The sequence below is a fragment of the Camelina sativa genome, chromosome 5 (genome assembly GCF_000633955.1).
Source record: "Camelina sativa cultivar DH55 chromosome 5, Cs, whole genome shotgun sequence".
Lineage (NCBI taxonomy): Eukaryota > Viridiplantae > Streptophyta > Magnoliopsida > Brassicales > Brassicaceae > Camelina > Camelina sativa.
The window spans coordinates 30,708,741-30,727,023 of record NC_025689.1 but is presented as its reverse complement, the minus strand read 5'-3'; the positions used below and the strand labels follow the sequence as shown (position 1 = coordinate 30,727,023).

Sequence of the window (18,283 nt, the reverse complement as noted above, 5' to 3'; positions counted from 1 at the left end):
CTTGGGTGATGATGACTTCGACAAAATTGGCAACTCTGTAAGTTAAACATTTGTTTCTCTCTCTTTAAAAGGGTACAACTAGAGAACATCTTGGTTTAATCTAAATCTGCCTTCACGTGTTTGCAGGATGCTGAAGAAGAGAAAGAAACAAAAGCAGCAAAAGCCTAGAAATATATTAGTTTTGTTACACCCAATTGTGGGGAAGTAAATGAGGATGGTATATGATCGGTCTCTGTTTCATCATCTGTGTATAGCTTTTGCTTTAGCGAAGATGCAAAAGAAACACATTTTATTCATTCGAATTCGCAGTTTATTAAAAAAAAAAACGAGACTTTCTTTATGTTGCAGTAAAAAAAAAGCTTACAACTTTGAATACAAAATTACCCAAAAAAAAAATCGAAACTTTTGATTTTGACATATGTATTCGTTGCTGGGGAGGTTTTATTTGTTTAGCTCTGTGATTTTGTAATGACGACAACATCTCTTCTCCGGCGTACCACCAAGTCGTCGCCGACGATATCATCCATCTTGTCTCTAGCGATTTCGTCTTTCTCAACGAAATGTTTTGTTCAACGAACAGCATCACTCTCTGTTCCGACGGAAGCTCCTCCGGTTCCGAACAAGATCCCTTTCACGGTCTCAACCCATGGAATCACAAGGCAAGATCCATACCGCTGGATGAAGAATACAGACGATCCCGATTTCGTCAAATACCTCCAGCGTGAGAACTCGTACGCTCATGCTTTCATGGCTGACACAGAAGCCTTAAGGCGTGATTTAGTCTCCGAGATGAAAACTCGTATTCCGGAAGAGATTTTCACACCTCCTGAGCGTTGGGGACCATGGTTCATCTCTCTATAATCTTGAAACTTTTTTTTTTGGATTCGAGTCAAAAAGTAAGTAGTGAGCTTTTGATTGAATTGGGGTTTTGAATTGTTGATTGAGCAGGTTATATAGGCAATACATACCCAAAGGAAAAGAGTATCCACTTCTTTGTAGGAGATTGGACAAGGTTGAAACAAATTGGCTCTCTGGTCTTTTTCGTGGAGGAGGAGAAGAAGAACAAGTTGTGCTTGACTGGAATCAAACTGCAGAGCAGTACGGTAAAGTTTATTCCTTTAGTATAGATCTTGTTAGTTTAGAGTCGTAAATTATTAAGCAAGTTGTTACGTGTACTACTACTTCAGGTTATGTTCACATTGGGGTTTGTCGGGTTTCACCTGATCATAACTATCTTGCGTACACTGTTGATCCCGAGGGAAGTGAACGTTTCCTTCTCCAAATTAAGGATTTGAGAACTGGTCTTTTAGTTCCGAGGTTGGAAGTTGATGGAGTTGTTAGCTTGGCATGGGCTTTAGATGGGGTCACCTTGTTTTACACTGTTGCAGATGAAAACCAAAGACCTCACAGGCAAATACACTCTTTTATACTAGTAGATAGATAGATAACTTGAGGTTGTTTGTTCAACTGTGACATGTTTTTGCAGGGTTGCTGTTACAAATGTTGAATCAGATGGGAGAGATGATACCGTAGTGTTTACAGAAAAGGATTCCAGTTTTTGTGTAGACATAACGACCACAAAAGATGGCAAGTTTGTTACTATCAATTCCAACTCAAGGACATCATCCGAGGAATTAACCTTTTACGAACTTTCATTTGCATTTTTTGTTTGTCTTTTATCATCTATTACCCATATACTTTATGCTCAAGGTGAGTTATCTTGTTTTCAGGTTTATATTGTAAATGCTGATAAGCCAATGGCCGATTTACAAAGAACTCGTGAGCGAGTCCCTGGCGTGCAGTATTTTTTTGAACACCACAATGGGTTCTTTTACATTCTTACAAATTCTCCCTCCAATGCAATTAGTGAGTGGTCTGGTGAAGGCTATTATTTGACTAGATGCTTAGTGGAAGAACTTGAAGCATCCGACTGGCAGGTTTTGGTTATTTTATAAATCATCTTATCTGTAACTTTTTTGAGATAGAGAATATAATACTGATTTGTCTTATCAGATTGTTTTCTGCCCAAATGATGATGTGGTTATACACGATATGGACATGTTCAGTGACTACCTGGTGCTTTTTCTTAATAAGAATGGCTCCCCTATGCTATGTTCCATTGATATGCCCATAAAAGCAAATATAAAGGTATTTCTGATTAATCTTGCGTTAGTGTTTTTACTCTCTCGGTGTTCCTACAGTTTTACTAAGGTATGTTTCTATTTTTGCAGCATATGGATGATCTTAATCCCTGGTATTTCCCTCTTCCAGCTGATCAATGCAGTGTAGCTCCAGGTTCAAACCACAACTTTCAGAGCTCTATATACCGAGTGGTGCTTTCATCTTCTGTGGTATATGACTATATTCACTTAGTTACTTTAAGAAACGGGTTTTTGTATTGTTGTAGCTTTGATGCCATAATGATTCTTTCTACTCTGATATTTTCTCAGAATAACCTTACTGTTGTTTTTGGGATTGTAGATGCCTGACACTATCGTCGACTATGATGTGTCAAGAAGATTGTTCTCAGTAGTGCACCAGGAGAGAGGGGTTATAGGTAATTCTGATAGTAGTACGCCATGGTACCCTGCAGATGGTTCGATACAGAACAGAGGTCAACTTGATGATAGAACGAGTGAGGAACAAGATGGTCAGTTAGACTCTCGAATGCATAAATGGGAGGGTTTATCTGATGCATATGTTTGTGAAAGACAAGAAGTTTCTTCACACGATGGAGTTGAAGTCCCTCTTACAATTCTGTATTCACGAGAAGCATGGAAGAAGAGTGAATCACCGGGAATGTTGATAGGTTATGGTGCTTATGGAGAAGCTTTAGACAAAAGCTGGTGCACAAATCGATTGAGCATGCTTGATCGTGGATGGGTTATTGCCTTTGCTGATGTGAGGTCAGTTTATAAAACATTACTAAATCGTTCAGTTTGAATGTGATAGTGGTAATTTGAATGTGCGCCTCCTATAGAAGTTTCATTTTGGTCTCAGGGGAGGAGGTGGTAGGGACTTTTCATGGCAAAAATCCGGAACTGGATCGTTGAAACAAAACTCAATCCAAGATTTCATACACAGTGCAAATTATCTAATCGAAAAGGGTTATGTGCATAGACACCATCTTGCTGCTGTTGGGTACAGCGCAGGAGCTATTCTTCCAGCTGCAGCCATGAATATGCACCCGAGTCTATTTCGAGCTGCAATTCTAAAGGTTAGAAAATATTAGTTATCCTAGCAAATGCTTTGGTTGTATCCATAATAATATGCAAACGCTTATATATGATCAAGATGTACCATTGTGCAGGTTCCTTTCGTAGACGTGTTAAACACATTATCAGATTCAAATTTACCTCTCACACTCTTGGACCATGAAGAATTTGGGAATCCGGACATCCAAACCGACTTCCGATCCATCCTTAGCTATTCTCCGTATGATAACATACGCAGAGATGTTTGCTATCCGTCCATGCTTGTCACAACTTCGTTTCATGACTCAAGGCAAGCTTCACACAAGAACCCTTAAACCCATGTCTTCCTTTTATTTTATTTTAGTATTGGAATATATGGATCACAATATTGTGTGTTTGTTGGTTCTTAGGGTTGGAGTGTGGGAAGGTGCAAAATGGGTGGCTAAGATACGGGAGAGCACGTGCCACGACTGCTCACGAGCTGTGATTCTGAGAACAAATATGAATGGGGGCCATTTCGGTGAAGGTGGTCGTTATGCTCAATGTGAAGAGACTGCCTTTGATTATGCTTTTCTTATCAAAATTATGGGTTATCACAACAATACATGAACGAATCATATCATCTTTGGTGTATTATTACGCCTTTTGCTCGAAGTCATAAATCAGTTTGTCTCAGAAAAAAATTGATTAACTTGAAACGTATCTGATATTCCACAAGAGATCATATTGATAGATTACATGAATGATGCAGAAGATGATACAAACTCAGAACCACAAAAAACGTAGAATCTACTAACCATAATTGATCTTAACGACTGTAGGAATCCCCTAGAAGCCGAACAATGTACACGATAGAAGCAATCTGTCAATACATTTATATATTCCAAAGCCGTTGAGCCTTACAGAGAAATGTCACAGTGTTTTCATGCGCTTATGAGACTGTTCAGATTCTTCCTCAAAGCTTGGATCTCTTGCTTGTGTATCAGATGATAATGGATTCTGCATAGAGAGTATGTATCAACATCATCGTATATGGTTACTGTTTACATGGAATATGAAGCTGACTAATTTACCTTACTTGATGGCTCGTCATGAGTTAGTCCTTGATTGGCTCGTTTCCCGAGATCAATCTGGACGGAAAGTTTTGCATGCGACAGATCAATTCCTGCGTTCTGGAGAGCTTGTGTTAATGAGCTCAATAACCTGGTCATTTCAGAATACACATTAATAAGAAACCAATCGATCACTAAGATAAAAAAACCAAAAAAGTAACAGAAATGAGGAAGAGTTAGAAGATCAGGTTTAACTCACTCATGCGAGTAGGCACTAGAGATGCTAATGGTTCCACCTTCAATAACCAGGTCATTACTTTGGCCTAGCCCATCACTAGTAGCAGGACATTCATTAGCTTGTTCACCTTGTACCAATGGAAGAATTGGTTGTACAGGTGGTAATCCTTTGTCGTCTAACTCAGGTTGACTTTCAATCGGTTTGCCGGTTATAGCTCTTCCATTGTCAGAATCAATCGGGATTTGCGGTTCTGCAACGATTGCAGGTGTAGAAGCCACAGCGTTTTCTTCAAACTTTCCAGGAAAAGATATCCCTACACCAGATCCATTATTTATAGCTACTGGGTGGTTCGCCAAACTCTGAACTCGCCAGTGATTATTCCTCTGTTCCAATCAGGAAAAGATAAAAATTCAGCTAAAAGATACACAAAACTGGCAGTAGAACCACTTGCAATCCACAACATAACATAGTAGAAGCTGAACGTATCTGAACATGTTTCTGAAAGAATAGAAAGTATTAGAAGCTGAGAATTTTACCCATGGTGTCAACTTAGTTGGTTCCTGACTCCATCCTGGATACGATCCTTCATACTTTTGCACCCTCTCTTGTAAATACTGGACATAATCTATCACCTAGAATGTGACAGAAGTACCATTTAAGGCTAACAAGTTCTAAAAATCCATGGATACTATCACATAAAAGACCATCAAAATATCATGAAATACCTCTAAAAGGAAAGAAGCAGTATCTCTTTTTTGTTCACTGTTGGGAATTAGCTCTCTCAATATCTGAAATCTGACAAGAGATTTAATGGATTCAAGACTCATACTATAAGAAAACAAAGATGATACCAACACCACAGAATTGAGCCAGAGCAAAATTCCCAAACACTATTCTCTTAAGTATCCATCCTAAAGATTGTTACTCTCAGTTCTCCACAGTTCACAAGAGCTTGAAATCTTCATACCTTTCATTGATTTTGCTTCTTCTACGTTGCTCAGTGACTGAATGCTTAGAACGTATCGCACTAGCTTTATCATTTTCCTTTGCATCTGCTTTTCAAAATTCAAAAAACACCTAAGAATCATACAGAGAAAACACCAGCAAATCTAATCCTAAATCCGTCTCGATTCAAATACAATCAAATCGAAGAACGAATAACTAAGAAAAATTCAAAAACTCATTCATTCAAAAAAAAAAACCGAAAAATTCAAAAAAATCTCCAGAATTGGATCGAACAAGTTTTACCTCTGTTGTTGTTGTTGTTGTTGCTATGAACAGTAGTGTTGGAAGAAGGACCTTCACGTTTAGAACTAAAGTCTTCTTCACCGTAATCTTCTTCCTCTTGATTTCCTTTTCCGGTTCTCATCTTCGCCGGAGTTTTTTTTTTTNTTTTCAACTTTTGCCGTCGACGTGAGCTTCTTCTTCTATTGTTTGTTTATTTTTTTGTTTGTGGGTGACTCGTGACTCGGCTGAGTTTTGATTACCTGTAGGAGAGACTTACGTGAACTCTCTCACTTGAGTTTTTTTTTGTCCGTCAGTTTCATGATTTCGACACGTGTACGACGCGATGTGATTACCGGTTTAGCTCTGTAAACGAACCGAAGCTTGTGATGACACGTGGGCTTCACGTGATAAGACGGGATTCTAACCTATCAAATTTAAAGGTCGTCACGTGATGCACGTGGTCTCTTTCTGATCTGTTAATTTTCGCCTTCGTACGTACCATGTTTGTTTTATATTTAATCGAATGGTAAAACCGTTAAAGTAACATACGCGTGAAAATGGTTTTATTTACCACTACGGTGTTATTACGTTTGGAAGTTTGAACAAATATTTATTACCAAAAAATAAAATAAAAAACGTTGTCGAATGATTTTTGCAGTCTTTCACATTATTTTATAAATCCTTAATTAACATTTAAAATAACATATACTGTATATATAAACTGAAAGACTTTGTAACATTTGATGTTTTTTAAATTTACAGTTTTGGTGAAAAGACAAATTGTGCTTCCAAAACACTGCTATGAATGAAGGGCTTATAGAGTTGATCAGTATTGGGCCAAACTATTTAAAGCCCAAAGTTTATAAAGGTAAAAAAGAAAAAAAAAGATTTTTATCAGAGCCAGGTTTCGATCCTGGGACCTGTGGGTTATGGGCCCACCACGCTTCCGCTGCGCCACTCTGATTTGTTGATATTGATATGTTATTTATTGTAGTTATAGTATATACATGTATAACTAGTGCTAGAATATGGGCTTTGAGCCCAATGAAGTGCGGTAACGGATCTGATAAACGGGTCGGGTTTAAACAAAGATCCAAGAAATGTGAAGCAGAAACCGAAGGTTTTATGAAGGGTTTATTTCGGCGGCTGTATGCACACTTCACGGTGCCTTCTCTTTTCTCCAGATCTCTCCTTCTCTTCACCCAACTCTGAGTTTTTATTTGAAAATTCTGTTTATCGAATCCTCACTCTTTCATTTCTATGTTTGTATTGATATCTCTACAAAATCCAATAGCTACATAGCCCGAGACTGTCCTCTTGGAGGAACTAATCCATCTGAAGCCATTTCGTGGGAAGAGCTTCATTGAAAAAATGTGGAGGAACCTTTTGGGAAGAGCTTCATTAAGTAAGGTTAAGTTTTTATCCGATTCTAGCTCCGGTACTTATTTTCCGGTGAATAAAGTTCGTGGGATCATTTCTTCTGTTAATCTCATTGGCGTTAGAAATGGTTTATCGATAAACCCAATTAACGAATTGGGTAGATTGGGTTCGTTTCGTCATGGTCAATGCTATTATGCTTTTGAAGGGTACGCTACAGCTGCGCAAGCTATTGATTCTACTGATCCTGATGATGAGTCTTCTTCTTCTGGGTCTGATGAAGTTAATGAATTGATAACGGAGATGGAGAAAGAGACTGAGAGGATCCGTAAAAAAGCTAGGCTTGCAGCGACGCAGCCAAAGAGAGTCATCGCTGGGATGGGAGTACAGAAGTACTATATGCTGAAACAAAGACAAGTTAAAATGGAGACTGAAGAGTGGCAAAGAGCTGCGAGAGAGTGTCAAGAGATACTAGCTGATATGTGTGAGCAGAAGCTTGCACCGAATCTGCCTTATGTGAAGTCTTTGTTTCTCGGTTGGTTTGAGCCTTTTCGTAATGCTATTCAAGCTGATCTTGATGCTTTCAAGATCAAGAAAGGGAAGATTCCTTATGCGCCTTTTATGGAGCAGCTTCCGGCTGATATGATGGCTGTTATCACTATGCATAAGATGATGGGATTGTTGATGACTAATACGGAAGGCGTTGGCATTGTTAAGCTAGTCAATGCTGCTACTCAGATTGGGGATGCCGTTGAGCAGGAGGTAAAGTTTCAATTTCTCTCGATGCTTTTGTTGCTATTTGTTGACAGCGAATTTAGTTGTGTGTCGTTGATACATATTTGCCTCGGCCCCATGGGTTATGAAAGTGTATATTGGTTTTTATGGTGTGTGTATCTTGTTACTGGAGCAGGCCAGGATCAAAAGTTTTATGGAGAAAACTAAGAAGAAAAAGAATGCAACTGACAAAACGATCAATGATGAATCAGAAGCTGTGCATGAATCAGGAGAAACTGTGGCCAAAGAAACGGAAAGGGTGAAGAAACAAGTTTCTGTACTGATGAAAAAAAAGAAGTTGAGGGAAGTAAAAGCGTTAGTGAAGAAACATGACTCATTCAAGCCATGGGGTCAAGAGGCACAAGTGAAGGTTTGTTTATACTTCCACACTTGTTAATGCACAGCGCTTTAATACTAATTCTTATCTTCCTTCTCCTACTCTTCTCTGTGATTTAATATCGGCTCTTGTACTTCTAGGTTGGCTCACGTTTGATTCAGCTGTTGATGCAAAATGCATATATACAACCTCCAGCTGAACAGTTTGATGATGGTCCACCTGACATCCGACCTGCTTTTAAGCAAACTTTCAGAACTGTCACATTGGAAAATACGTAAGAGTTGCGATTCTTTTTATGCTCATTCACATGTATCTGTCTCTGTCTCTCCCTCTCCCTCTCCTTGTCGCTGCTGTTTAATAACATTCTATTGTATTCTTCCTCAGAAAGACTAGCAGGAGATATGGTTGCATCGAATGTGATCCTCTGGTCAAAAAGGGCCTTGACAAATCAGTAAGCAGAATCGTGGACTATGTTTTGCGGATCTTTTGTCTGATATCAGTTGTACCTTTGTGATGTTAGGGTTGGAACAATCTTTTACCACTATATGTCACGGCACTTTAAATTGAGTTTGAGACAATCTTTCTATTCTTCTCTCACCATTTTCCATTGTTTTAAACAGGCTAGACATATGGTCATTCCCTACTTGCCAATGCTAATACCTCCTCGGAACTGGACAGGGTATGTTCACCAATAATTAGTACTTATATTGTTTTCTATTTTACTCTTGCTAGATCCCTATGGTTGATTTCTGCTTCTCTGAGCATTCGTTCTTATGTACCCGTCATACAGGGGATATCTACAGTTTTCTCAAGTATCTTTCTAGAATTGCTATGTAATTTGACAGTATTTTACAGGTACGATCAAGGGGCACACTTTTTCTTGCCTTCATACGTCATGAGAACACATGGAGCTAAACAACAACGTACTGTAATGAAACAAACTCCAAAGGAGCAACTGGAGCCAGTATTTGAGGTCTGATATCCTTCATCTTTATTGGGAGTTAATGTTGCTTGAGCTTAACCATTTATTGGATTCTTGAAAACAGAACTGGGAGTTTCAAAATTATGAATATTTTGTTATATGAATAAATGAGTTCATGTGATTCCTTTTGTTTAATCAGGCTTTAGATACTCTAGGAAACACCAAATGGAGAATAAACAAAAAGGTGTTAAGTTTGGTTGACAGAATCTGGGCTAATGGAGGTCGACTTGGTGGTCTGGTTGACCGTGAAGATGTAAGATCTCTCTCTCTCTCTCCTTCCCTTTATGAATCTAGACTTCTAGCTCTTATTCACCTATCTACTTTCCATACTCTTCAGAGAAGGAAGTAATTTTAGTTCCTTCTTCTCTTTTAGAAATTTTGATTTTTTCTCACCTCTTTATAAAATCCAAAAGGTACCCGTTCCAGAAGAGCCAACAAGTGAAGACCAGGAGGATGTAAAACATTGGAAATGGGAATTGAAAAAAGCAAATAAAGAAAATAGTGAGAGACATTCACAAAGGTGCGATATAGAGCTCAAACTCGAGGTAAGAGAAGGCTTCTTTTTGAACTCCTCTTGCTGCTCTGATGTATAAAAACATCACTGTACTTTCATTTGATTGAGCAGGTGGCACGTAAAATGAAGGACGAGGAAGGTTTTTACTATCCTCACAACGTTGATTTTCGTGGCCGAGCATATCCCATGCATCCATATCTTAACCATCTTGGGTCTGATCTCTGTCGAGGCATCCTTGAGTTTTGTGAGGGAAAGCCTCTTGGGAAATCGGGATTGCGTTGGCTGAAGATACATATAGCAAACTTATATGCTGGTGGAGTTGATAAGTTGGCTTATAAGGATCGGGTTGCATTTACTGAGAGTCACTTAGATGATATATTTGATTCTTCTGATAGACCTCTTGAAGGAAAAAGATGGTGGCTTAACGCAGAGGATCCCTTTCAGTGTTTGGCTGCTTGCATCAATCTTTCAGAAGCCTTGAGAAGCCCCTTTCCTGAAGCTGCTATATCTCATATCCCCATCCACCAGGTACTTGCTAGATTTTATCCATACTTTGTACATGAACAACTTTTGTAACATTCTAGTGAAACGAAAATTATATAGGCGCCTTTGTTGCTTTTTATTATCATCATCTATGCTCTTTAAGTAGATAATTTTTTTATTATTATTGCAAGGATGGTTCATGTAATGGCTTACAACATTATGCTGCTCTTGGGAGGGATAAGGTATGCCATTAGTTTTACAGTAACGAAATTTTATTTTTATTTTTTTCATCCTATCGAGCATAGGCAAGTATATTTCTCCTTTAGGTTTTTTGATTCCTTTCTTTCAATTGGTTTTGTTTATAGTTGGGAGCAGATGCTGTCAACCTTGTAACAGGTGAAAAGCCGGCAGATGTTTATGCAGAAATTGCTGCTAGGTACTTTATTTATCTTTGTATTCCCTTATCTCTCTGGCTATATGAACACTCTAATCAGACAGGATTATTGACTTGGTTTAAATGTTAAATCAGGGTTCTCAAGATCATGCAGCAAGATGCAGAGAAAGATCCTGAAACATTTCCAAATACCAAATATGCCAGACTCATGCTCGACCAGGTTTTTCATCTCTCTTACATGTTAATAAGGCCACCTTCTGCCAAACATGTTACCTGACAACAAATTTTTATCCCACCACCATATGGATCAGATGTACTGCTACTATGTGTCACTTTAATACTTGTTTGTGATCATCCTATCTGACAGCATGACTCTACTATTGAAATTCTGTAGGTTGACAGAAAGCTGGTCAAACAGACTGTCATGACATCAGTGTATGGTGTTACTTATTCTGGCGCACGCGACCAAATAAAGAAGAGGTTAAAAGAACGTAATACCTTTGGGGACGATGATTCGCTGACTTTTCATGCAGCTTGTTATGCAGCAAGAGTAAGAAAATGTTAATTTACTTGCTTGGTTTGGGCAACGATATGCTTTCTATGGTTATGCATTTTTAATCTGCGAATGTTTTTTTTTTGGATTTTGGGATCAAAGGTTTACTCTTCTATTCATTTTTTAGATCACTTTGAAAGCACTGGAAGAGATGTTTGAAGCTGCAAGAGCTATCAAGACTTGGTTTGGTGAATGTGCAAAGGTCAGTTCTTATACCCGTGACGCTCTTATTGAGGCATCTGCTTAAGAAATTATAAGTTACGAAGGAATTTTTCACTTATAATTGGCTACGACAATGAGAGCTGTTTTATGTGCTGGACAGATAATAGCTTCAGAAAACAAAGCAGTTTGTTGGACGACTCCTCTTGGCCTTCCAGTTGTACAACCATATCGGTTGCCTGGAAGACACTTGGTAATGCTCTAACTTCTTTCATACATGGAGCACTAATGATCAGTTGAAAAATTGGATAGTGACTCTCTTAAATATTACTGAAGTTGAGGCATCAAATTTGGCAGGTTAAGACTACCCTTCAGGTCTTGACTCTAAGCCGTGAGACTGATAAGGTAACCCAACCAAATTTCATTCACCATAACTTTTCTCCATGTTTTCCATCAATGGGAATTATGACTCGACATTCTTATTTGTAGAAAGAGTAGGGTTCAGCCTATATCTTATCATGATGTAGCCTTTGGATAAATTTAAAGATTTCATGAGTTTTACGCAGAATAGTCTCATCTTTCTGCACTACATACTGTATTCTTGGTTCAGGTCCAGTCGCGGAGGCAGATGACAGCTTTCGCACCAAATCTTATACATTCTCTTGATGGGTCTCACATGATGATGACAGCAGTTGCCTGCAACAGGGCGGGCTTGAGTTTCGCAGGTGAGCTTTAGCCTTCCCGTATACATCTAACTGATGTTGATATTTTCATTCTAGATTCTTACTCTTCATACCAATTTCTAATTTGTAGGGGTGCATGATTCGTTCTGGACGCATGCCAGTGATGTTGATATAATGAACACAATACTCAGAGAGAAGTTTGTCGAGCTCTACGAAAAGCCAATCTTAGAAAACGTAAAAGAATCTACTTATCACATCTTTCAGGGGGATATACAATTACCCAACGTTACAATTTTCTGTCTTTGTTTTCTTATAACTAAACTCATGATAGATGGTTTATCTGTGTGTATTGATAGTTGTTGGAGAGTTTCCAGAAGTCCTTCTCAGACCTAAGTTTTCCGCCATTACCAGAACGAGGCGACTTTGATCTGAGGAAAGTGCTTCAGTCGCCATACTTCTTCAACTGAGCTGCAGCACAGTCAGGTTCACTTACATATTGGAAGCTCCAATACTACACATCTAACATTCAGGGCAGAGTAAGTTTGCTTCTTCAAGCCAATACAACAGGCACATTAATCAAAAGGGGAAGATTCTTTTCCAAGGAGCAATGAGGAATGTTGATGGTTACCTCTCAAGATACAGAGGTGGGCTTTCGGGTTACTTGTAAATATACACAGAAAAGAGTGTTTCAAACTTTGGCAGGAGGCAAGGCGTTGGGTCCGAGTGTGTGGCACTCTAGATTACTTGAAAATTACCAAAAGATACAGTTTCAGCCGGAGTAGTATTTGTTGGCTTGTAAAAACCAAAAACGGGTTTTACTAAATGAGAATCATTTAGATGGTCTTTATAGTAGTAGGCACTCACTCTTTTTTGATCGACGTGTAATTTAGTAAAATAGACTTTTTCCAATATTTAAAGTAATAACATTTTTATAACTATTTACACTAAAATGCTTATAAATAATATTATATGAGTTTGAACATTATATCCCTGACGCTCTTATTGAGACCTCTGCTTACGAAGGAATTTGGCATTAGACATTTGGTTACAACAATAAGAAATCAATCTGATCTTGGCCCCGCACAAAGACAAGTTTTGGATTTGATCGTTAAGAAGTTTTCTTCATGTAGTAAGACCAACCCAGTTCTTAAAACTAAAAGCATCAAGAAACTCCATTTTCTTCATCTTCCTCTTTCTCAACTTTGGCAACCTGAGATTCTTCCGACTCTCCATGAACGTTGCCTTGTACCTCCACCTATCTACCAATATCTTCATCTCCTGACGTTTCTCTATCACTTGCAACGCCGTACCAAAGAACCCTCCTTTCACCAATGCATTCAAGAACGCATCCGCAAGAGCATGCTCCAGTTTTGCTTTCTTGTCTTTGAACTCTTTCCACAAAACCACCACCTCGAAGTACTTCTCGCAGCTCACATATCCATCGATCAACGACAAGTATGTCTGGTTATTAGGCTCATACTGAAGAATAGCTAGCCATCCTTCTGAATGTAATCTTTGCATCTTCTAGGCGTCCGCATTTACAAAAGGCATGGATAATTGAATTCCAATCATGGGACTTCGCTTCTACTCGAGGATCTTCCAAAACTTCCTCTACAAAATTTGCCATCAACTCAGGTCTCTGATTCTCAAGGAGACCTGTCATATGTGATATTAAAATCATAAAACCAATTCCAAGAGGTTGATACTCATTTTAACAAAACTATAAAAGAGTAGCTAAGTTTTATGAATATTTCGTATTAACATAAGTCATATGTGACATTAAATATGAAATTATTTTTTCAAAATATATTTTGGCTTATCATTACTAATTATATAGATATATATTATTATACGTGAATCTTTAAACCATATTTTGAGATTTTAATCCTAACTTTGTATGCTTAAATTTATGGTTGGTTTGATTTAATTTAAACATAATATTTACATATGATTACAGGAAAACCTACAAAATTTATAAAATAGGAATCACCTATTACTAATTTTTTGAGTTATTCGATATTATAGTTTTTTTTTAGTCACACTCACATAGAAATAAGAAAACCTACACACTTGAATAAATATGAAATAATTAACTGAAAAATAATTGATTACTCTCCTCTTCCACAAAAAGTCTCATCAATAAAAATAAAAATAATTAAATTATTTTTATATATTACCTAATTTCCTTTCATCTATACAAGTTCAAAAAAATTATATTATAAACCCACGTATATACATGTCCTAATCTAGTACACCATATAAAACATCGCCAAAAACATACACCGGAGTTAAAAAAACAGCACAGTGAAGTAGGTTAAACTTGAAGGATAACCCTCAACTATCTTTTTAAAATTTTGGGTTTAAGTTAGCTGATTAATACTCACACGTAGACCATTACCGGAAAATTTATTATCCTGTGACACAAAAGATTTGAATTTTGTTTTTTCATTAATACCTTTAGCAATTCTAAAATACGCACCTTTAGTAATTCTAAATTACGTCTGTCAAAGTAGTTGTGGTCTTGGGGCTTTGGCTTAGGCTTCTACTATTTGATCTGATTATTCAGTATCTTTAAAACTGAAACCATTAAATGCTCCCCACTGTAATTAGTTCTAATGGATTTTGTTCTCTCTTTCGCCAACTACGTTTATATTCAGAAACCATAATTTTTTTTTTTATGAAAATGCATTATGTGTGAATCTAGATGACTATGCATTATCCAAACAGATGTTTTCAATCATCTGTACACATAATGCATTTTCAATCAGTTTACTTAGTCCCGGTAAATAACTAAAACCATGTAAAAGCCAAATCCAAATCAAGAAACTTGATTAGAAATATGGTATCATTATCAATATCTTAAAAACCAAATGGGAGAAAAAATCTTTGTTGTTTACAACTATACGTAAACTATAAAATTGGATTTAAATTCCTATTGACATTGCCAATGTAAGGTTTGAAAAATAACACCATGTTTTAAAATTAAATTTTCAAAATGAAATCATAAACTTTACATGGATATGGGCCTATCTAACGGTCCATTTGAATATCCGGAGAGAGGGTCTATCCATGGGCTGCACCTCCCCCAGAGATTAGTCTCGGACCTTCCAGAAGTCTGAGGATTTACTCTGAGTTAACAAAAAAAAAAAAGATATCATAAACTTTAAATACTAAGCTTTAATTTTTTAAAATTATACCCTAAATGAAATTAGAAAACCAAAACCTAAAAAAAATATTCTAAAAATTAATTTGAAATATTATAATTATACTCTCTCCGTTTCACTTTTAATTGACGTTTGACTTAAACAATTTTGTTTTTCTTTAAGTGATGTTTTCAATTTTCTATGTAAATATATATATATATATAATTTGTTTTGACCAATCATATTTTATATTGTATTTTGCTATTTGTTGAATTCTTTTTATTTAATGATGTTTTATATGTAAAAGAGGTATATTATATGTTTTCTTAATTTGTATATAAAAACAAATTGAAACAACCCGATCCGAATTTTCATTCCTCACACAGGATATACGGTAAACGATCTCACCGAATTCCCACAATTTCGTACGAGTCATCCGGCGTCAAACAGCTTTTTAAAAAATCCTCCACGTAAAGGCTAGATCCAACTAACCAATACTCTGCAGTGACCCACCATACTCTTAAGAAACCCCGCCATGAGTTCGAAGTCTACTTCCAACTCCAACTGCGTCAACCGCTTCTCCTAGGCGATTTATGTGTTTAGCCGCAACCAACCCTTTCTAGGCTGTGTCCACTTTACCATTCTCTCTACTCACACATCATTTGTAGGTACCTTAACTCATACGTGTAGGAGAAGCGGTACCGTGTATGTTTTTTAGGGTATAATTTTGTGAGTAGAGAGACTATGGTTAACCTCAACTCAGAGGTGGACTTTTTCCAATTAGTTACACTAAAATGCTTTTAAATAATATTATATACTTGAACATTGAAAGAAAGGAAACAAGAGATATATGAAATTATTATTATCTAGAACTAGAACTATTATAATGTGAAACAAGAATTATCCAAACTCTCTTTGAACTTTTAAAGAAATGAGCTAAGTGTAGGGAAACAATCTTTAAAGTTCAGAGATCTTTAAAGATAACAGAGATCTTTCAAAACAATCAAAAATTTCAGAACATAAAATTAATGTAGCTGCTTGGTTTGGGCAACTATATGCTTTGCGTGCTAATGCATTTTTAATCTGCGAATGCTTTTCTGTTTCTTGATCACTTTGGAAAGCACTGGAAGAGATATTTGAAGCTGCAAAAGTCAGTTCTTATTGAGGCCTCTACTTAAGAAATCAGAAGTTACAACGATAAGAAATCAATCTTATCTTGGCCGCACAAAGACAAGTGTTGGATTTGATCGTTGAGAGTTTTTTCATGTGGTAAGACCAGCCCAGTTCTTAAAAGCATCAAGAAACTCAATTTTCTTCATCTTCCTCTTTCTCAACTTTGGCAACCTGAGATTCTTCTGAGTCTCCATGAACGTTGCCTTGTACCTCCACCTATCTACGAATATCTTCATCTCCTGACATTTCTCTATCACTTGCAACGCAGTGCCAAAGAACCCTCCTTTCACCAATCCATTCAAGAACGCATCCGCAAGAGCATGCTCCAGTTTTGCTTTCTTGTCTTTAAACTCTTTCCACAAAACCACCACCTCGAAGTACTTCTCGCAGCTCACATATCCATTGATCAACGACAAGTATGTCTGGTTATTTGCCTCATACTGAAGAAAAGCCATCCTTCTGAATGTAATCTTTGCATCTTCTAGGCGCTCAGATTTACAATAGGCATGGATAATCGAATTCCAATCATGAGACTTCACTTCTACGCGAGGATCTTCCAAAACTTCCTCCACAAACTCTTCCATTAACTCAGGTCTCTGATTCTCAAGGAGACCTGTCATTATTGTTAAGTAGCATCCTTTCAAATCTAAATCTCTTGTTTCTCTCATATCCCTAAACAATGTAAGCGCAGATACGAAATCCTGCTTCGACATGGAAGCTTCGATCATAGTGTTATAGGTCTCAACGTCTAATTGAAGACCAGACCTACTGATCTCCGTTACCAGCTGAGTAGCTTCACCTGTTCTGCCTTCTTTGCAATAGGCATTCAAGATCGGTACATACACCCCAATACCTCCAGATCCTCCCTGAGCATTCATTTCATCAAGAATACTTTTACCTGAAAATCCAAGCTTCACACAAGCATTTACAATTCCAAACCCAACTGATCCGTCAACCTCAATGGATAAAGATTCAAACTTCTGAGCTTCAATGATCAGTGTGGCTAATTTGTTAACGCTTTTATTCTCTATAAACCCTTTCACCAATTCAAAGTACGTTTCCTCACTGAAACTCGAGTCTTCTCCACCTCTTTTGAGACTATGCAGTATAACATCAGAAACACAATCTAAATCACCACTCTTAACATATCCACTGATCATATTAGAATAAAGGATTTTTCTACTTACAAACCCAAAACCATCCATCAAATTCTCAAGCTCACTTAACTTCTCCTGAATCCCCTTTCTTGCATACAAATAAGCAAGAAACCCAAAGCTCGATTCATCAGGCTTCACACCTAAAACAGCCATAGATTCAATGACATTCTCAGCATCAGCCATAGATTCCAACTGCTTACAACAAGCTTCAAGAGCAGCATTACTAGCTACCAAATCCGGTTTCATGAAATCAAGCTTCTCATCTACAGCAATCCTACAGCTTTCCTTAAACACCTTAAGAAACGCAGCCAAGGTTCCATTATCTCTACAGATATCGATAATCAAATGCCCCCAGAGATCAAAAGGAACAAAGTACCTGTTTTTAAACATACACTCCACCAAAGCCAACGCTGGCCCTGAAGCTTTCGCGTGTTTCATCGACTCCAGAACCGTACGAACGGTCTCAAACTCCAGCAAAATCGGATCTTTCTCGATTACGTAAGTCGCAGAAACAAAGGCACGCTTGAGTCTGTGCCTGAGGGAAGTATTTTGATCTGCTTGGTTGAAGGAAGACAAGTGGGTGATGAGAGAGTTGAGGAGGCTCTTGTCGGGGAGAGAAGAAGCGGCGGCCAAGGATCGGAAGACCTTCCATGCTTGATCAGTGTCGTGAGCGATTAGGGAATGGTGCAGAGTAGATTCAAAGGTGGTCTTCTGATGTAGGGTTAGGGTTTTAGGCGAAGGTTTTGGGGGAATCGAAGAGAAGGGTCTTCTTAATGAGATTAAAGTTAGAGTCTTTCTCAACATTCGAGAAACCAGGGATCGTCTCCGTCTCTTCGTTATCGA

General features: G+C 37.6%; 4 protein-coding genes and 1 non-coding gene across 6 annotated transcripts; 2 read left to right on the top strand and 3 right to left on the bottom strand.

The window, feature by feature from the left end:
* On the top strand, nucleotides 373–3,937 carry LOC104787957 (protease 2-like). Its single transcript, XM_010513623.2, has 11 exons — nucleotides 373–845; nucleotides 949–1,103; nucleotides 1,188–1,410; nucleotides 1,487–1,631; nucleotides 1,731–1,937; nucleotides 2,014–2,148; nucleotides 2,232–2,351; nucleotides 2,482–2,906; nucleotides 3,001–3,217; nucleotides 3,311–3,504; nucleotides 3,605–3,937. The coding sequence occupies exons 1-11, from the start codon at nucleotides 469–471 to the stop codon at nucleotides 3,801–3,803; spliced, it is 2,397 nt and encodes a 798-aa protein (XP_010511925.1). The 5' UTR covers nucleotides 373–468; the 3' UTR covers nucleotides 3,804–3,937.
* LOC104787959 (transcription factor BIM2) lies at nucleotides 3,882–5,907 on the bottom strand. 2 transcript variants are annotated; one of them, XM_010513626.2, is made up of 7 exons: nucleotides 5,733–5,907; nucleotides 5,452–5,539; nucleotides 5,210–5,279; nucleotides 5,021–5,116; nucleotides 4,506–4,867; nucleotides 4,273–4,397; nucleotides 3,882–4,193 (listed from the first exon to the last, which is right to left on the bottom strand). In XM_010513626.2, exons 1-7 carry the CDS (start codon nucleotides 5,851–5,853, stop codon nucleotides 4,177–4,179), a joined length of 879 nt encoding a protein of 292 aa, XP_010511928.1. In that variant the 5' UTR covers nucleotides 5,854–5,907; the 3' UTR covers nucleotides 3,882–4,176. The 2 variants fall into 2 exon arrangements, with proteins under 2 accessions (XP_010511928.1, XP_010511927.1); XM_010513625.1 differs by having other exon boundaries at nucleotides 4,268–4,397; nucleotides 5,452–5,536; nucleotides 5,733–5,906.
* Nucleotides 6,604–6,675, bottom strand: TRNAM-CAU. Its single transcript has one exon. It is a non-coding gene; the product is annotated as a tRNA-Met (tRNA).
* Nucleotides 6,851–12,895, top strand: LOC104787956 (DNA-directed RNA polymerase 1, mitochondrial-like). Its single transcript, XM_010513622.2, has 19 exons — nucleotides 6,851–7,850; nucleotides 7,999–8,232; nucleotides 8,340–8,473; nucleotides 8,584–8,650; nucleotides 8,820–8,878; nucleotides 9,055–9,172; nucleotides 9,321–9,434; nucleotides 9,595–9,726; nucleotides 9,807–10,223; nucleotides 10,370–10,420; nucleotides 10,544–10,614; nucleotides 10,708–10,792; nucleotides 10,967–11,122; nucleotides 11,253–11,327; nucleotides 11,448–11,537; nucleotides 11,642–11,689; nucleotides 11,895–12,009; nucleotides 12,098–12,201; nucleotides 12,324–12,895. Exons 1-19 carry the CDS (start codon nucleotides 7,083–7,085, stop codon nucleotides 12,432–12,434), a joined length of 2,949 nt encoding a protein of 982 aa, XP_010511924.1. The 5' UTR covers nucleotides 6,851–7,082; the 3' UTR covers nucleotides 12,435–12,895.
* On the bottom strand, nucleotides 16,246–18,283 carry LOC104787955 (pentatricopeptide repeat-containing protein At1g68980, mitochondrial-like). Its single transcript, XM_010513621.2, has one exon. It carries the CDS (start codon nucleotides 18,242–18,244, stop codon nucleotides 16,373–16,375), a length of 1,872 nt encoding a protein of 623 aa, XP_010511923.1. The 5' UTR covers nucleotides 18,245–18,283; the 3' UTR covers nucleotides 16,246–16,372.

Coding starts and splice junctions, on each gene's coding strand:
- LOC104787957 (XM_010513623.2), top strand. CDS start 469: ATGACGACAACATCTCTTCTCCGGCGTACCACCAAGTCGTCGCCGACG. Junction 1,411..1,486: donor GAAAACCAAAGACCTCACAG/GCAAATACACTC, acceptor ATGTTTTTGCAG/GGTTGCTGTTACAAATGTTG. Junction 2,149..2,231: donor CCATAAAAGCAAATATAAAG/GTATTTCTGATT, acceptor CTATTTTTGCAG/CATATGGATGATCTTAATCC.
- LOC104787959 (XM_010513625.1), bottom strand. CDS start 5,853: ATGAGAACCGGAAAAGGAAATCAAGAGGAAGAAGATTACGGTGAAGAA. Junction 5,537..5,732: donor CAACAACAACAACAACAGAG/GTAAAACTTGTT, acceptor TTTGAAAAGCAG/ATGCAAAGGAAAATGATAAA. Junction 5,280..5,451: donor AGAAGCAAAATCAATGAAAG/GTATGAAGATTT, acceptor ATCTCTTGTCAG/ATTTCAGATATTGAGAGAGC.
- LOC104787956 (XM_010513622.2), top strand. CDS start 7,083: ATGTGGAGGAACCTTTTGGGAAGAGCTTCATTAAGTAAGGTTAAGTTT. Junction 9,727..9,806: donor ATATAGAGCTCAAACTCGAG/GTAAGAGAAGGC, acceptor TTGATTGAGCAG/GTGGCACGTAAAATGAAGGA. Junction 12,202..12,323: donor AAAAGCCAATCTTAGAAAAC/GTAAAAGAATCT, acceptor GTGTATTGATAG/TTGTTGGAGAGTTTCCAGAA.
- LOC104787955 (XM_010513621.2), bottom strand. CDS start 18,244: ATGTTGAGAAAGACTCTAACTTTAATCTCATTAAGAAGACCCTTCTCT.